We start from the raw sequence: 19,419 nt of genomic DNA on the forward strand, positions 1-19,419 counted from the left end.
TAAGGATTATTTTGCAGACGTTACGAGATAAGCAGTTGTATGCGAAATTGAGCAAGTGTGAATTTTGGCTTGATCGAGTAGTGTTTCTCGGTCATGTAATTTCTAGTGAAGGAATATATGTTGATCCAAGTAAGATAGAGGCAGTGCTGAACTGGTCTCGACCGACGACGGTTGCAGAGATTCGTAGTTTCTTGGGTCTAGCTGGATATTACCGTCGGTTCATCGAGAATTTTTCACAGTTGGCCAGGCCTTTGACACAGCTTACTCGGAAAAATGTTGCCTTCATATGGTCCTCGGATTGTGAGGAGTCATTTCACGAGCTGCGTGGACGTCTTACTACTGCACCTGTGTTAGCTCTACCTTCTGGATCAGGAGGTTATGTTGTTTATACTGATGCCTCTGGTCAGGGGTTAGGATGTGTTCTGACACAGCATGAAAATGTTATTGTCTATGCTTCTTGACAGTTGAAGACGCATGAGAGTAATTATCCAGTACATGATCTCGAGTTAGCCGCCATTGTATTTGCGCTCAAGATTTGGAGGCATTATCTTTATGACGAGAAATTTGAGATATTCACGGATCATCACTACAAGAAAAACGGCAAACGACAACGCTTTTTCCGCATTGTTATTGTCACGAAAAAGCGTTGTCGTAGCCAGTGTTGTGAAAGACCGCGGTCAAAGACAACGCGAAAAAAGCGTTGTTGTTTTGAGCAAAAACAACGCATAAAAAGCGTTGTGATATTTGAAAAAGACAACGCTTTTTTCGCGTTGTCTTTTTTAGCAACGACAACGGTTTTTATGCGTTATCTTTGAGGGAACTTTTTACAACACGGCCATTTACAACGCTTTTTCACAACGTTTTTAAAAGCGTTGTGCTTTGAAAAGACAACGCTTAAACCACATACGACAACGTTTAAAAAGCGTTGTCTTTTCTCAAATAAAAAACAAAAAAAATAAAATTTAATTCACAAATTTTCAATATTATAAATAACTCAATATTCAAAATTTTTGAAAATTAAATCTAATATACAATATTTTAATATTATAAATCATTCAAATATAACAAAAATCAATCAAAAATAACAAATAATCGAATTCTTCATGTTCATCTCATCCATGTGCGCTATGCTTTCTGCCTCAAACCGGTTTCGACGATCAGGTAAAGGGCTTGGGGGGAGCCATGGTTGTTTGAAGAAAGAATTCTTCAAACTATAACAAGGCCTAAGAATCCTGCAAGAAATTAGCCATGAGATAATTTTATCAGCTGAAACTTGAAGCAAAATCAGTTGCACAAGCTCTGCGAAAAATTTCCAACATAGAAATGTTACATGTGATTGCTCTATAAACTTCCAGTACCAAACTTTGTCATATTCCAACTTTAAATTTCATCATTTTTTCATAAATTTTTCAGACTAGACTTACAATTTAGGAAACTATAAACATAAAAATAGATGAAGATCGGTACCGCTGGTCTGGGACTATCCCAGAATCATGTCAGCAAAATTAACGAATTAGCAAAAAATTACCACATCATAAACAAAAACAAAAACAAGAAAAGCGAGAAGAATCAAGAATTAACGAATCTTGATTTCATGGAACCACAATGTACAGTATGAAAAACGTTGAAGGATTTAGCAGAAATCAGATTTCATCGAAAGAAAATCTACAAGAGCTCGAGGCAAATGAACAATCTTACCCAGCGTCGAACCAACTATGGAAACAAAATTTGTTTCTTAACCTTCAAATTGTATAAAGAAAACATATATGGAAAATAAATTAAATTCATCCTCACTTTCATTCTCAATACAACAAGGACTGATAAATCGAGTTTAGTTAACCCGTAAACCTACAGTTTTCTATACAAACTGTCACTCTTCTACCAAAATCACAATATTTTCTCACAAAAAACCAGATCATACAGTTCAAAAGGCTGCCAAAAAGGCAAGAAAACACCCAAATATTTTTCATATATTTGTTCCCACTGCTCAAGGTACAATATCAAGGTTCTGTTTTGGCTTATCAAAATTTGAATTTTACTTTTCCAGAACAAACCGCAATTTCTTGCCCTATGAGCCAAAAACAAGAGAACATTATAACGTCACAAAATAGGCGCTCAAGCAAAATACAAGAGAACATCATAACGTCAGAGAAAATAGGCGGTTGAGTTCAAAATAAACACCAGTACATTAAATTGAAACAAATCGGTAGCCAGGTTGCAAGAGAACTCACCCTTCGGTGTAATCAGACTGGAGTAAGTCAAGATACATATCCCATATGTTTCCAATCACCTGAACGAAAGTTTTTCAAGAAAATCAACACTTTGAACCACAATAATTAAGCATCAACAAATCTAAACAAAGGATTGAAAATTTGAAACCTTTCCACATGTGAAACAATGAACATGTATAATCCTCCTACGTGCATCAAGATTCAAACTTTATCCTAAATGATCAAATTAAATACCTCTTCGAAATAATTTAAAATACAAACACTGTTTTCAAGAAAAAAACATAGCAAGCATTCTAATTTAAAGCAAAACTGACAGCAAATTCCCAAGAAATCATCACGAAAATTAAAAACAAGGTGACTGGTTTTGCTTTCTTCACCTCAGAACTTCTTACCAATGCGCCTTTTCCCTGAAAATCAAAATGAAACTGGTAAGTATCATGTTTTTCTATATCCATGATAATCAAATCATCAAATCAACAGCAAACTGATGCGAATTGTGCTAAAAGATTGCTCGATTAGCATGTACCTGGTGACAACTGTGCACTCAAAGAAATGTGTTTGAAATATACAGAATTGGAAGCTCAGATGGCTAGGTACATTTCAATCCTTGAAGTTTCACATACAGCTCAGCTAGAGCACATACACATTTATTCGTCAAAGTTGGGATCGCTGTTGCATTTATGGTTCAATCAATTGAGAATACATGTCATAAGAATCATTTTATTTTTCTTTGTTACGTTTGTTGTCTCACATGGTAATTCCTAGCTAGTAACCAACCAAAAATTTAAATGAACTTCAGACTTGGTCAAACGGCTTTTCTCAATATTCATTCACATGCGTGGACCATTAGGGTGTTAAGTAGCCTCACGTAAATTTTCTTCCTATATTAGATGTTAATGATGTTGATGTCCTTGTAATTATTCCAGAAACAAGTTAAGATAGCTGACTGATTAGTCACTAAACCATTTAAGTGAATTGTAATAAAAACTGATTTACTATGGTCAAACATAATAATTAAGAAACCTGACTACGATAGCTGTAATTAAATAAAGTTTTATAAAAATTAATCAGACTAATAGCCGTGGTGTTAAAATATCGAAGAAGCTAAAGTTTTAGCAAAATTAACCAAATAATTATGCAAATACTAAACAAAATGTAAGCCACTAATGTCAGCATAAGAAATTTTGTAGCACCCTTAACTTAAACTCATTTGAAAGCGTCTACTCTAGAAATTGCACGCAAAATAATATAACTGTATCTCAATGACAGTGTGATGCAATTTATAAGCAAATACAAATAACTCATTTTTCATAAAGCTGAAGAAAAACAAAAAGAATTATGTATTGATGAAGAGGAAGTTGAATAAAGATAGTACTATTCATCACCTGAAATGTTCCGTAAGGACGAGGTTGTATTGAATCAAGAGCAGCCAATTGCTCAGGTAAAGAAGGATGTATCAGAATATTCTCAGAAGCTTCTTTTAATAAAGCTTCCTTTTTTGCCTCCATGATTTTCTTTTCTGCCTTAGTGTGAGTCTGAAAGTGAAAAATGAAATGCTGATATTTTTAGAAATTTAATAGCAAGAGCACACTTAAACACTCAAACTATAATATTAAATTAGAGTGCAAAAATATTTAACTCGAATTTATAAAACTGACAGGACAAGGAGCTGGAATATGAATCACAAAATAGATGTTTTCAAACTATTTGCATCAATTAAGTAATACTATATAATGCACTTCAGTCCTCACATACTTGACCACTCAAACTACTTAAGTTTAGGAACAGAAAATGGAAACTGGTGCACAGTATTATTCTCAGAAGGAACATAATTGCCATAAATAACTAAATATGCTACCTGCATACGAGTCACAAGAACCCATATTGGGTTCGTTATCAAAACATTTAGTGACCTGTGGCATAAAATGGCAATCATGTTAGGTGAAAAATAAGAGTAATCCTGAATGAGATTATATAGGACGTGAACACAGATAAATAAACCAAATAATTTCTGAAAAACAATTCAAGTACCCATCAAGGACCGCAACAATAAGCCACGAAAGCATTCCTAGAGTGCCATCCCCGTGTCCTTTTCTTTTATTTTCTGCTACTATAGCCTTGGCTTTATTTTTGAAAACTGGTAAAACGAATAATAAACACCCTAGCAGCTTCACAAAGGAGATCATTAGTTAAAATGCAGGAAATATGGAATTTAATGAAATCCCGGGAAAGTATTTCATCTCAGAATGGAAAATCAGAATAAACACACTGGAATTGGCTAAATATTAGAGTCAAGGATTATATACCTCTTGTGCTGACATCTGCGCCACGCTTTCTGCCCAGCCCATGACCCCGAGCTCGAAGCTGGAATTAACTCATGTGAGATGTGAGTAAACAACAAGCATCAAGAGTAAGATGACTTTTTAAGAGAAATATTTAATGATATTAAATATAACACAGTAAAAAAACGCAAATGAAATGGAATAACATATTTGTGCCTATCGATTGAACAAAACACTCAATTTGTCATTAACCAAATTTAAAAAAAAACCATACATTTAAATTAAATTAAAGTTGAACACACGCACGGGCACATTTTATAGAAAGCGATTCAATCCACTAACGAACCACTGGTGCATATTACAATATAGAATTGTAAATTGTAAAATTAAAACAATATAGAATGCAAATTATTAGGTAGGAAAATGTGAGATTTGTAATTTGTAAGGGGATGTGGGTGACCAGTTTAGTTACACTATATATAAACATTTACACTATAACAAAGATAAGATCGATGTCCACGGAATAGAGGCAAAAAAGATGATAAATCTTCTGACATATTTGCAAAATATATATATTTTTTCCTGTCTGAGATCGACCACTTCAGCAGCAAAAACATGAGCCAATCATGTATGTTCACCAAAATCCCACCCTTTTCACCAACAAACTTCTACTTTAAAAGGACCCAAAATATATATCATATTATTATTCTTTCATAATATATTAATCACTCTTGTTCTACATCGTACACCACATCTTTCTCTAGTGAAGATATGGAACATCTCAATTTCTTATATACTTCAAACAGAGGGTCATCAAGAGTTGAACCGGAAATATCTCCTATGATCCGTGAAGCCGAGTTTATATCTCTTAAAGTCTCGAATGCAGACACAACCTGCACGTCTCTTTCAAAATTAGCATTCAATGAATCCATAGCAACGCTCACAACATAATTTCAAAGTATTTGGATACAGTGTTTAATTTCCAGTATTTCAGAGTTTTTGGAACACTCACGTGATCAGCAAGATCATTAGAATCTCGGAAAATAAACGGTCTTGTCGAAAGCATAAGAGTAAACATTCTTTGGCTAAAATCAGACCACATCGCTTCGCCCTTCATCCCTATTTCTTTCTGCCGCTTGAGCTTCTTCACAAATTCCAATAGGGCATCTTCACCTGCATTATTCCCATTCATGAGAGAGTGTAGTTGAAACACTTAATAAAGATCAATACTGGGCAAATAACTTACATCTTTTCAAATGGCGATCCGTCAACATACCGAACGGTATATCCGGAACATCTAGCCCTGTCTCCATCAAAGCATACCTACAAACAAAACATAGTATTTTGCCTACCCACAACCTAGAAAAAAATACAAGTAAATTTAATTAAACCATGGACTACCCACCTATAAATCTCCTGGCCACAGAATTTTCATGATATGCGCCACCTTGGGCACAGGCTTAGGATGAGCTCTAACCGAATTCTAGCTCCAATAACAAATTTCCGATGCCCATGGCAGCGAATCGACGACAAGAAATGGGTGGCTAGGGTTGGGTCTTGGTGGAATCGTGAGAGCACGAGAGACTCGTGAATGATTTTTCTTATCTTAAGATGGGCTTCTCAGAGCTCACTTGAAAAATCGTTGATGAATCGAGCAAGACCAGCAAAAATCGACATGGGAAAGCAGATTTTGATTTGAAAGAGAGAAAAAGGAAAAAGGGATCGGAGAAGGTGATCGAGAAGGGGTTTGGGGATTTTGGTGTTAAGGAGGTGTAATAATATTTATTTTAAGTTTTATTTTAAATAAAAATAATATTTTTTTTACAACATTTTTTAAAAAATGTTGTTGTACATAGGAAAAAAAGCGTTCATAGACAACACTTTTAAAAGCGTTGTCTTTGACCTAAAAAAAAAGCTAATAGACAACGCGTTTTTAAAAAAACATTGTCTTTGATTAATAAAATATATATAACGACAACGCTTTTCACTAAAAGCGTTGTTTTTTAAAAAAAGACAACCCTTTTCACTAAAAGCGTTGTCTTTTAAGTGTTGTGTTTGTGCATTTTTGTTGTAGTGCATAAAAGTTTGAAGTATTTATTCACTCAGGCGGAGTTGAATATGCGACAGAGACGCTGGATGGATCTTCTGAAGGATTATGATTGTGAAATCAAATATCATCTAGGTTCTGTTAATCTTACTGCTGATGCCTTGAGTCGGCAGGTGAGACTTTCTGCACTTCAGACTAATGAAGTATCTCATATGATTCAAGAGTGCTGTTCATTGAGTTTTACGCTCAAGCACAAGAAAGGAAGGAATGTGATTCATTTGTATACTATTCTATCTGAGCCAGCATTGTATTCTCGGATCAGAGATTCTCAGATATCTGATGTTAAGACTCAGCGTTTGGCACGTCTAGCCAATGGTGTTAATACATCTGGATTCCATTTTCAGACAGATGGTTTATTGTGCCTATCTAATCGAGTGGTTGTACCTAATGATGCGGAGCTCAGGAATAATATTCTTTCTCAAGCTCACAGGAGTCGCTTATCAGTTCATCCTGGTAGCATGAAAATGTATAAGGATTTGCGAACTAGATTCTGGTGGAAAGGGATGAAGAGGAGTGTGTATCAATTTGTTTCGAGATGTTTGGTTTGTCAACAGGTCAAGGCTGAACATCGACGACCAGGTGGATTACTGCAGAATCTAGAGATTCCCGAATGGAAGTGGGAGCACGTGACTATGGAATTTGTTACCCACTTGCCTATGACGTTACGTCAGTGTGATGCTATCTGGGTTGTCGTTGACCGTTTGACAAAATCAGCACACTTTATTCCTTACAACCGGGAGTATTCTTATGATCGCATGGCACGCTTATATATCCAGGAGATAGTGCGTTTACATGGGATTCCAGTGAGCATAGTCAGTGATAGAGACCCACGATTTACCTCACGTTTTTGGGGTAGTTTTCAGGAGGTGCTGGGTATCACTCTGAGTTTGAGCACTGCATATCATCCGGAGACTGACGGCCGTCAGAACGGACGATTCGTACGCTGGGTGATGTAATCCACCACAGAAACGACACCCTCTCTCGAATTGGGTGATGTAATCCACCACAGACTTGTCTCCCTGGCGGAGACTCATAAACTCCCGGATCATGCGACTGCGCACATTCTCAGTGAAATACTTGGCATAGAACATGCGTCTGAACTCTATCCAAGTCAATGTAGGTAGATTCACACCTCGAACCGCACCTTCCCACCAAGAGGTTGCATCACCTCTCATCATATACACTGCACACTTCACCCTGTCAGCATCAGTGATCCCCATGTAGTCAAATATGGACTCCAGTGATCGAATCCACCCCTCAGCAATGAGTGGATCAGTGGTGCCGACAAACTCCTTAGGTCCCTTCTTCTGGAACCACTCGGCAACATCCTCATCATGGGTGAGCCTAGGACGTGCCGCCTGCTGCTCCAACAGAGCAGTAATCCCAGCCATCATATTCGCATTGGCCTGCTCCAATGCTGCAAGCGGATTCTGCGGAGGTGGAGGTGGAGGTGGAGGTGGAGGTCCCCCTCGCCTATTCATCTGTCTCGAAGGCATTCTGCACCACCACATATTTCTTTACGTAAATCGCAATGCATAACTTAAGGGTTCTAAAACTTTTCTAACATGAAAATCTTAAATCATTACATATGCTCCTTATAATTCATAAGAAAACATTTAAAACTTACAGACCGGTAGTAGGATTTCTGAGATTCACGTGGCAGTAGGACACCCTCCAAGGACCGCGCTCTGATACCAAATGAAACATCTAGAACTCTTTAAACTTAAATGCGGAAATTTTTTTTTTTTTGAAATAATTTATAAATAATACTATACATATACACCCATACATATATGTATAAACATAAAAGAAATAATTTTACTACATAAAAATAACTTAATTAATTACTGAAAATATCCTTATGCAAGAATTAAAAATACTAAGTTTGATAATTCAAAATTCCCATAATTAAAATAATTAAAAGATGAACTTGTTTAAAAACTCAGCATAATAAAATAAATGTTTCTTTAACATCAACTAAAATCTGCGACGGTCACGGGGTCCACTGCTCCGTGAACTCATACGTCCTCACCACCGGTAGGAGCTACATAGAAGTCATCTGTCTCACCTGCACCATATAAGCGTAGTGAGCCTAGGGGCTCAACATGTCTAATCCTTTCTAACAAGGTTAAAAATAATGCATCACATAATTACTAATACATATACATGTACATGAGCATGCATGGAAATATTTTCATCACATAATAAAACTGCTGAATCATAAACTGAATCATAACCATAATCATAAACATATTATTTCTTTATCATATATAATATAATTGAGCAATGCTTTTGAAACCTGAAGATGGTCCTATCCATAAGTGTGACGCTCATGTGTCGACTGATCAGTCTCATAAACCAACGTACGATGGCGGTGATAAATCACATCCTATGGTAGTAAACTACCGAATCATATGGTGGATAACCACCCCTATGGTAGTAAAACTACCGGATCATATGGTAGAAAACCACCCCTATGTCACACATACTTCAATTTCCATCAAAAATATTTTATTGCTCATCATTTACATTATTATATACATAAGAAATTTCATGAATGCATGCACTGAAAATTTGTCTGTAATATATATTTAATTGATTTTTTCATAATAAATATACTTATACTTAAAATATAAACTTCATGCATAAAAATAATTAAATATGTATTCCGGACTTAGTTATTTTTCATGGGTTGGTCCAGACTGCTGGTCTCTACTAAACCCCTTAACTGACTTAAAGTCCATTAACTAACTTAAAGCTCATAATTAATAAATAATTTTAAAAATTATAATTTTTACTAAAATAAAATACTTAAATGTTATTGGGCTTAAATAAAAATATTTAGGCCCAATAACTAATTAATTCATAAAAATTCCTGGACTGGCCCAAAAAAATCACTGACTGGCCCAAAAATTCCTATGGGCTCCCAAGCCCATAAAAATCATTGGGCTAACTTAAATAAATTATTTAAAGCCCAAAATAAAATTATTTGGAGGTCAAATAATTTTCTAACTAATTTTAAAAGCCCAAAACCAATTAATCTTTTAATTAATTTAAAATTAAAATACCCGAGCCCGGCCCACCTAACCCGGACCCGGACCACCTGACCCGACCCATGACCTACCATACCCAACCCGGACTACCCAAACCACCCGACCCAGCCCCAAATCCCAAAACCCGTACCCCCCTTTCCCTTTCCTTAAGCTGCGCGAGCAGCAGGCCTTCATGGCCTGCTGCCGCCCGGCTCCGGCCGCCCCTGGCCGGAGCACCACCGCCCAGACGTAGCCCATGTCTGGGCGGTCCTAACCTGACCCCTGCCCAGCCCTGGTTCGATCCTGCATGGCTGACCGAGACACTCTTCCCCCAAACCCTAAACCGAGCCTTCAACCCTTCTCCCTTAATCCAGCTCTAACCCTCTTCGTTTCAGCCCCTACCCAGCCATTCCTCCTGACTCAAGGGACCCTAAGGCACCCCTTTGGACCATGAACGAACAGCTGGCCCGAACCCATGCCATAAAACGTGAGTTACATGCATCAACCAAGAGAAATCCCATATGTTAAATGCAAATCTCGATAGCCTTTCGTGAATTCAGAAAAGAAACAACGCAAACATCAAAAATTTCTGTCTAGAACGATAATTAGCTTATATGGTGGCCAAAGAAAAGAATTTAGACATGCCTTTAAATTATTGACGAAGAATATCGCGTCTACGGATCTCCGGGACAACGAACGGACCAAAATTCTTCAAGGAATGAAGCTTGAATGATCGGCTATGGGGTTTTCTGCCAAGAAGGATGATGGAGGCATGAAGGAGGGTGGAAGAAAAGGGAGTTGTCGGCTGAAGGAGATAGTGGTAGGGTAGGTTTAGGTTTTAAATAAATTAAATAGAATTAAAATAGGATATTAATTAATATAATATAGTTAGGTAGATAATATGACATAAAATATAAAATTTTTAAACTATTAAAATTAATAATAAATCTGATATTAAACCAAAATCCCGAAATAAAAATTTTGGGAATTTTTAAATATTAATAAAAGTCAATAAAATGACTTATTTTGGCTAAAAATCAATTATTAAATAAATATATAACTAAATACTAAAATTTTCTTGACAAAATATCTTAAAATATTATTTTAAGGCTCCTAAAACTCATAAAATATTTTTGGCTAAATATTTTGGCATCTCGTCCGTCCACGGTCCCGTCTACGCGATCGACTCAAAAATATTCTCAAAAATCTAAAAATACAATAACTGTGGGTTAAATGATCTCATAAATTTAAATCATGCATATAATCCACATAATAACACATAAATGTCATTTAACCCAAATATAAATTTTAAATAATTATTTTTCTTAATTATGCATGCAAATTTACGTATTAAAAATTTCCGGGTGTTACAATATACATATGTTTACTCATGTCTATATACTGGGCATTAGCGTTCACGTCCTAGTTGTTATCTTGGACACCCTATTCCATGGGGCAGGTCGCAGGATGGACGGAGCTGGTAGTTCAAGGCAGGACTAGGGAGCAGGAGCCTTGAGGATTTTATTATACAGCAGAAGTCGATATAGCTGTATAATGTTTACTGTTTAAGATTTTCGATTTGGTTGTATCACTACAGATTTAAGCCTGGATTATGTTACTAAGTTGATATGTAAATTATGGTTATGTTTCCGCATGTTTTTACTCTGTTAAGTATTTTGCTGTATTAAGTTTAATGCATGCTATTAGTTGTCAGTTAGTAGGTGATTCCATGCAGGGTCACTACACTGCTAGACCCAGAAAACTACGGATCTCAGCAACCGTCGTCGGACGCGACCAATTAAGCACCACCTCAATCTTGCTTGGATCAACAGAAATCCCCTCCCTGGATATGATATGGCCAAGAAAGACCACTCGATCCATCCAGAACTCACACTTGCTCAGCTTGACGTACAACTGCTCATCTCGTAGAGTCTACAGTACCAACCGCAAGTGAGAAACATGCTCTTCCGTATTACGCAAATACACCAGAATGTCGTCAATAAAAACCACGACAAACTTGTCCAAATACTCCCTGAAGACACGGTTCATCAGATCCATGAATATAGCCGGCGCATTAGTCAAACCAAATGGCATCACTAGGAACTCGTAATGCCCATAGCAAGTACGAAATGCAGTCTTGGCTACGTCCTGATCACGGACTCTCAACTGATGATACACAGATCTCAATTCAATCTTGGAGTAAACTGAAGTGCCCTGCAGCTGATCAAACAAGTTATCAATACGAGGCAAAGGATACTTGTTCTTCACAGTGACTCGATTCAGCTGCCGATAGTCAATGCATAGCCGCATAGACCCATCCTTCTTCTTTGCAAAAAGAACAGGAGCTCCCCAAAAAGATACACTAGAACGAATGTACCCCTTGTCCAAAAGATCCTGTAGCTGATTCTTCAACTCACGCATCTCTGACGGAGCCAGACGATACGGTGCTCGAGAAATAGGTGAAGTTCCCGGCATCAACTCTATGCCAAACTCGACTTCCCTAACAGGAGGAAAACTTGGAATCTAATCAGAAAATACATCTGGAAATTCATCCACAACAGGAATACTCTCTATCCAAATGCTTTCAGCGGACAAATCAACTGCATAGATAAGGTAGCCTTCCCCGCCAGACTCTAGAGCTCGACAGGCTCTCAAAGCTGAAACCAAAGGCATCGGGGGTCGCGCTCCCTCTCCATAGAAAAACCAGCTATCACTCCCCTCCGGATGAAAGCGTACTAATCTCTGATAGCAGTCCACTGAAGCTCGATAGGTAGTCAACATATCTATTCCCAGAATGCAATCAAAGTCGTCCATCGCAAGAACCATGAGATTCGCTAACAGAATGTTCCCTTCGAACTCTAAAGGGCAACCCATCACTAGACGCTTAGCCAAAGCAGATTGGCCCGTCGGAGTAGAAACAGACATCACTACATCTAGTGCAATGCATGGTAACTTATGCCTCTTAACAAAACGTGCAGAAATGAAGGAATGAGAAGCACCAGTGTCAATAAGTACAAGAGCAGGTATACCATAAAGCAAAAATGTACCTGCGATGACTTTCTCATTCTCCTCCACTGCCTGATCATGTCTCGGGGCAAACACCTGGCCAGAAGCTCGTACCCTCAAATGAGAACTCCCAGCAGGCTGTCCCTGCGACCTCTGATGAACGGTGGCCTGAGAACCAGATCCTGAACCAGAACCAGAACCGCCTCCCCCAGATAGTGGACAATCCCTCCGGATATGACCAGTCTCTCCACAACGAAAACAAGCTCCAGAAGCTCTACGGCACTTGTCGGATGGATGGTTCTTCCCACAATGATCACACTTGTCCTTCTTACCGAAACAGACAACACCAGCAGAGCCAGAGGAAGAAGAAGTAGATCCAGACTTCTTGAAAGATTGGGCACGGGGACCCAAAGAACTAGCAGGTCTCGACTGAGAGAAAGACCTGTTTCGCCGAATGCTGTCCTCCGCCTGGTGACAACGGCTCACCAAACCCTCGTAGGACATGTCGTCACCAACCGCCACACGGTCATGGATCTCAGGGTTAAGGCCCTGAAGGAACAGATTATACTTCATCCCATAGCTGTCAGCAATCTCGGGGCAATAGGATAGCAGATCAAAGAACTTCTGCTGATACTCATCAATAGACATAGCTCCCTGTCGCAGACTCAGTAGCTCGCCCGCCTTCGATTGACGGAGTGCAGGAAGAAAATACAGCTTCTGAAAAGCTGTGCGAAACTTGGCCCAGGTGGCCACTCCTCTCGCCGCAACAAAAGGTGCAGAAGTAAACCTCCACCACCTGCGCGCACGTCCATCCAGAAGATAACCCAGGGTCTCCATCTTCTGCTCCTCGGTGCAGTGAAAAGTCTGAAAAGTCGTCTCCATGCGGTCTAACCAGTTCTCCGCATCTTCCGGAGACTCACCCCCAACCAAGGGCTTAGGCCCTGTCTGAAAGAATCTACGTACACTAAAACGGTCCTCATCTCGATGACAATGGCGACGTTCCCGATGAGGCTCCCGGTCAGCATCACCCTAACGCCCACCAATACTGCCATGAGAACTCTGGTCGTCACGATCTGCCATCTACAAAATTAACCAAACGGTTATCTTATGTAGAATCTAAATCTCAAGAATACTTTGCATGCTCTGATATCATAAATGTAGTGACCCTTACCTGGATCACCTACTAAACAGAACTTAGGCATGCAATTAACTTAATTAAATGGATATCAGAATAAATCTGCGAAAACCAAAAACAATATACAATCCCAAGGAAAGGAATCTGTAAATACCCAAATATTATACAACCAGATCGAACAGCTGAATCAATCTAATAACAACAGAATAAAACCTAGGCGAAGCTCCAGCTGGCCAACAACTGCCTAGCCCCTCTTGGATCCACCCGCCTCATCCAATCGCAAACCTGCCCCATGGAATAGAGTGTCCAGAAACACAGAGTACGAGACGTGAGCATAAAACGCTCAGTACGAGAGTATGAGTATACATGCATGCAAAGTGAACTCCCTATAAACTCGATGTCAAGAATCAGATAACAGAGACAAATCGGGCCCTGGTATGTAGCACGCTGTGCCGTCGCTTCAGGAGGTGGCTCCCATACCATAATACCAGTGGATATGCCGGACCCAAATCGATGGAAGTCCAACCACTAACAGGATAGGGAAAAACCCAACTAACAGACATCTCGAAGGAGATAGCTCAATATGCAAATGAATGCAGCATAAATCATGACATATAAATCATGCAGTCACATAATACATGCATACTCAGTCAGGATATCTCGAACAGTACTTTTGTACCTCAAATCAGTGTGAGCTCTACCAACTCTAGGTCCACGCCTATAGTCTGCTCTGCACTGCCAAATGATACTACTATCATTATAGTGCTCTAAAAGCCTTAACTAAGCTATTGCATACTCCTAAATATTTATAGGAAGCAAAAGCTATACCTTCGTCCATCGTTAGCCCTTTGATGTCGAGTGCCTCAATCTAGGCCACAGCTCCGCTACGATGCCTGGACTGCTATGCCACTTCCGGATTCCCAACGGGATGCCTAGAATTCCCTAGATCTGAGTTAGAAGGCTAAAGAATCGAGAGAGAAGAGAGGAATTGGTGCACTCAAATGTGAGCTCGGCACCCCCTATTTATAGACAGAGTTCGGGCCCTCCGAACTGACTTCGGGTCGTCCGAACACGTTTGGGTTGTCTGAACTGGGCTTCGGGTCGTCCGAACCCAATATTACGTCATTGCTTACATCAGCATGATAACGTCCTCCATGAAGACTGTCGGCAGCACGTTCGGAGCGTCCGAACCACTCTTCGGATCGTCCGAACCCTGACTTCGGACCGTCCGAACCTTGACTTCGGAGCCTCCGAACTCGATGACCCTCAAACCATTTTCAAGTGTTCTGAATCCAATTCCGGACTCCGTTAACCCATTAAGAGTTCCCTTAATCACGTTTACTCTTAACTAGTAGGATTAATGAATTGATTAACACTTAATCACTGATTTCGGGTACGGGCTACTACAGAATAAAATTCTCTGGGTTTTGAACTTTGTGCTTCAGGCATCTTAAATCCTTTAAGGATTTTCATGTATATATCACTATCAAGTTATCCATATAAGTAAGCTGTAACAACATCCATAAGACACATTTTCAAATTTTCAGACACTACCAAACTAATCAAATATCAAAACGTAATTGCATCCATAACAGGAGAATACGTTTCTTCATAATCAATTACAGGCCTTTGAGAAAAACCTTGTGCAACAAGTCTAACTTTATATCTGACTATTTCATTTTTCTCATTTCGCTTTCGAAAAAAAAACATTTGTATCCAACAGGTTTTACACCTTCAGGTGTGAGGACTATAGGTCCAAAAATATTACGTTTATTCAGTGAATCCAATTCAACCTGGATGACATCTTTCCATTTGGCCCAATCATGAAGAGTTTTACATTCACCAAAAGATTTTGGTTCATGATCCTCATTTTCATTTATGATGCCACAAGCCACATTATAAGAAAATATCTCATCAATATCTTCTATGTCTTTTCGGTTCCATATTTTTTCAGTATTAATATAATTGATAGAGATTTCACGATTCTCGTCATTTTGTGGTTCTGACAGAACATTTTCATCATCAGGTGTTTTTTTTTGGAACACCATTTTCTATTTTATGATCATCGTGCTTCTCTATACCTTTTTTCGAGGATTTTTATCCTTGGAACCGACTGGCCTTCCACGCTTCAAGCGTTTTATGACATCATGAGTGTCTTCAATTTGTTTCTTTGGAATTTCAATTCGAGCAGGGGCATTTACAGCATGTATATATGATTTTGTTACCCCTTTTGTGTCTACAATTGCATCTGGCATTTGATTTGCAATTATTTGCAAGTGCACAATTTGCTGTACATATTTCTCACATTATTTGGTCCTTGGATCCAAATGTAACAATGATGGTACATACCATGTGATTTCTTTTTCGATGTGTTTCTTTTCTCCCCCTAACATTGGGAAGATTTCTTCATTAAAATGACAATCAGCAAAGCGTGTTGTAAACACATCGCCTGTCTGAGGCTCAAGATATCGAATGATTGATGGACTATCATAACCGATATAAATATCGATTTTTCTTTGAGGAACCATTTTTTATCGTTGAGGTGATGCAATAGGCACATACACCATACATCCAAAAATTCTCAGATGAGAAATATTTGGTTCTTTACCAAATGCAAGTTGCAATGGGGAGAATTTATGATATGCACTTGGTCTGATGCGAATTAATGCCGCAGCATGTAAAATTGCATGTTCCCATATAGAAATAGGGAGTTTTGTTCTCATAATCATTGGTTTAGCAATCAGTTGTAGACGTTTAATCAATGATTCAGCTAATCCATTCTGTGTATGAACATGAGCAACAGGATATTCAACAGTAATTTCCATTGACATACAATAGTCATTGAAAGTTTGGAAAGTAAATTTTTCAGCATTATCAAGTCTTATTTTCTTGATTGTATAATCGGGAAATTGATTCCTCAATTTTATTATTTGAGTCATTAATCTTGCAAATGCCACATTCTGAGTTGACAATAAGCATACATATGACCATCTGCTAGAGGCATTGATCAATACCATATAATATCGAAATGTTCCACATGGTGGATGAATTGGCCCACAAATATCACCCTGAATGCGTTCAAGAAATATGGGTGATTCTGTTTGGATTTTAGTTGGCGATGGTCTTATAATAAGTTTTCCAAGAGAACATGTTTTACATTGAAACTTATTATTCTGAAAGATCTTCTGGTCTTTCAATGGATGACCATGCGTATTTTCAATAATTCTTCGCATCATTATTGAACCAGGATGTCCCAATCGATCATGCCAATTTGTTAATATTGAAGAACTATTTAACCACCATATTTGATTCGATTGGACTTATATGTGTATAATGCAATCCAGTAGGAAGCATTGATAATTTTTCAACCACATATTTCTTTCCTGATTTATATGTGGTAAGACACATATATTTCTGATTTCCATCAGTTATCGTCTCAGTATCATATCCATGAGAATATATGCCATTAAAACTCAAAAAATTTCTTTTCGATTGTGGTGAATATAAAACATCATTTATCAGAAATTTTGTACCATTTGGTAACAAAAATTATGCTTTACCACAACCTTCAAGTCTACAGGACCTGATATTGTATTCACCATTGTTTTTGTTGGTTTTATTTCCAAGAAATATCTTTCATCTCGCAGAATAGTGTGCGTTGTACCACTATCCGGTATGCAAATTTCCATGATATTATTTCCATGTTTGCTCATAGCATTTTCCATATCAAACTTCACAAATATGCAATAAAGAAAAATTAAGTACAATACAAATGCAAAATATAACATGCTTTATAATACAAGAATGCATGAAAAACACAAATTTGTTACAATCTAGTCCCACCAATTTTTTAATCAATGTTTTCGAAATCATTCAAAAAATCTGCAGCATTGAAACTAGCTGAACCAAGTAAATGGTCACTATCTTCAACAAAATTGGTCTCTTTTCCTTTCCCCTCACTACAAGAAAAAAGCAAAACAACAACGGTTTTTATCCGTTGTTAAAGGCCATAAAAAACTGTTGTTAAATCCCGTGTTGTTAAAGAGAGCGCTCAAAGACAACGGTTAAAAACCGTTGTCTTATACGAAAAGACAACGGTTTTACGACGGTGAAAAACCATTGTCTTTGCCATCAAAGAAAACGGTTTTTCACTGTTGTCTTTGAGCGTGTTTTTTTAAAAAGCAAAACTTTCAACAACAGTTTTAAACTACCTACGACAACAGTTAAAAACCGTTGTCTTTTTTCAGATAAAAACAAAAAAAATAAAATTTAATACACAATTTTGCAGTATTATAAATTATTTAAAATACAAAATTCAAATATAAAATTCAATAAAAAAATTTTCAACGTTCGAAAATAAGATTTACAACATTTTGAAAAATAATACAACAAATAAAATGACAAAAAATTACACTAATAACCGAATGTAAAGAGACCACACTGCAACTCCCAGCGCTCCTTCACTTGCTAAAACCTTTATATTTTTTGGCTTTCCGGCATTTTTCCCAATACTCTTGAAGACACATGCTTAAAATAAAGATATATAATATAAATTAAAAACCATAATTGTAAACCAGATTGTCTTTTGTATTAAGAAATATATCTTCAAACTCATAAATTACTTTAGAGAAAATCTAAGTATCAACAACAAAAGTCCTCAAAAAACAAAAAAGTAAACTTTAAAATTAAACAGTGATAGAACATAAACTTCATAGAAATAAGTAGCAACACTAGCTAAGAAATAAACCATTTATTAAAACTTTAATTTAGATTCAATACAGTTTCTTACTATCTTAGTGCTTGAAATTTTTATGATCTTTCTAGCTTCCTAGAGCATAATCACATAATATTCATCAAGAAATCATGAAAATACATATATATATATATATATATATATATATATATATATATATATATACAAGTAATACATACTGGTGATCGTCACGAGAGGCCTTCACACACTGGTCTCTGTCCATATGAAGAAGCAAGCACCACTCTATGAGATTTTGAACCTGAAAAATGGTCAAAAAAGTTTGATATGAAGAAAGAAAGCAAGAATGTATATATTTCGATGAAGAGATGGAATGAATGAATGCAATATTATCATTCTAATGTAGGTATGAGGGTGGCAATGCAAGCATGGAAAATGGTTCATTTCGTTATCATACATGTTTTTGAAGAATATGGACGAGATCAAGAAGTTGGAGTTGTGGTTAAAGAAATGGTGATTACTTAAAAGAAAAAAATTGGAATGCAAACAAATGAAAAAGAAGTTGAGTTATATATGTGGGAAAGAATTAAGAAGATATTTGAGAACCCCTCGAATCCTTTCTTATAATAATAATATAATGTGGTACCATATTATTTGACACAATGTCCAGAGGTCAAATCTTTGCATCTTTAGAAATGGTTATATTTCTTTTTGTATGATACTTAAACAATCAAATCAAAAGTGTGAGAGAACGGTGACTTACTATATCAAATATAAGTTCTCTCTCCACTGGTGTGAAAATATTATCACCATACTGGGAATAAGCATGCCTCTTTCTGCAACATAAAGGGAAACAATACAGATGGCAAAGAAAAGAACAAAAAACTATTGCACTGACAAGAACATAACAAAGAA

General features: G+C 37.3%; 1 protein-coding gene across 3 annotated transcripts; it reads right to left on the reverse strand.

Moving 5' to 3' along the window:
* Nucleotides 1-1,010: 1,010 nt before the first annotated feature.
* LOC140888762 (uncharacterized) lies at nucleotides 1,011-6,254 on the reverse strand. Of its 3 annotated transcripts, XM_073296460.1 has the most exons (10): nucleotides 5,919-6,254; nucleotides 5,760-5,836; nucleotides 5,526-5,686; nucleotides 4,538-4,595; nucleotides 4,263-4,392; nucleotides 4,090-4,144; nucleotides 3,617-3,766; nucleotides 2,609-2,638; nucleotides 2,232-2,290; nucleotides 1,011-1,232 (listed from the first exon to the last, which is right to left on the reverse strand). In XM_073296460.1, exons 2-10 carry the CDS (start codon nucleotides 5,824-5,826, stop codon nucleotides 1,076-1,078), a joined length of 867 nt encoding a protein of 288 aa, XP_073152561.1. In that variant the 5' UTR covers nucleotides 5,827-5,836; nucleotides 5,919-6,254; the 3' UTR covers nucleotides 1,011-1,075. The 3 variants fall into 3 exon arrangements, with proteins under 3 accessions (XP_073152561.1, XP_073152565.1, XP_073152571.1); XM_073296464.1 differs by having other exon boundaries at nucleotides 2,624-2,638; nucleotides 5,760-6,254; XM_073296470.1 differs by lacking the exons at nucleotides 5,760-5,836; nucleotides 5,919-6,254 and having other exon boundaries at nucleotides 1,012-1,232; nucleotides 4,263-4,399; nucleotides 5,526-5,680.
* Between the last annotated feature and the right edge of the window lie 13,165 nt (nucleotides 6,255-19,419).

The sequence above is a fragment of the Henckelia pumila genome, chromosome 1, assembly GCF_033568475.1.
Source record: "Henckelia pumila isolate YLH828 chromosome 1, ASM3356847v2, whole genome shotgun sequence".
NCBI lineage: Eukaryota > Viridiplantae > Streptophyta > Magnoliopsida > Lamiales > Gesneriaceae > Henckelia > Henckelia pumila.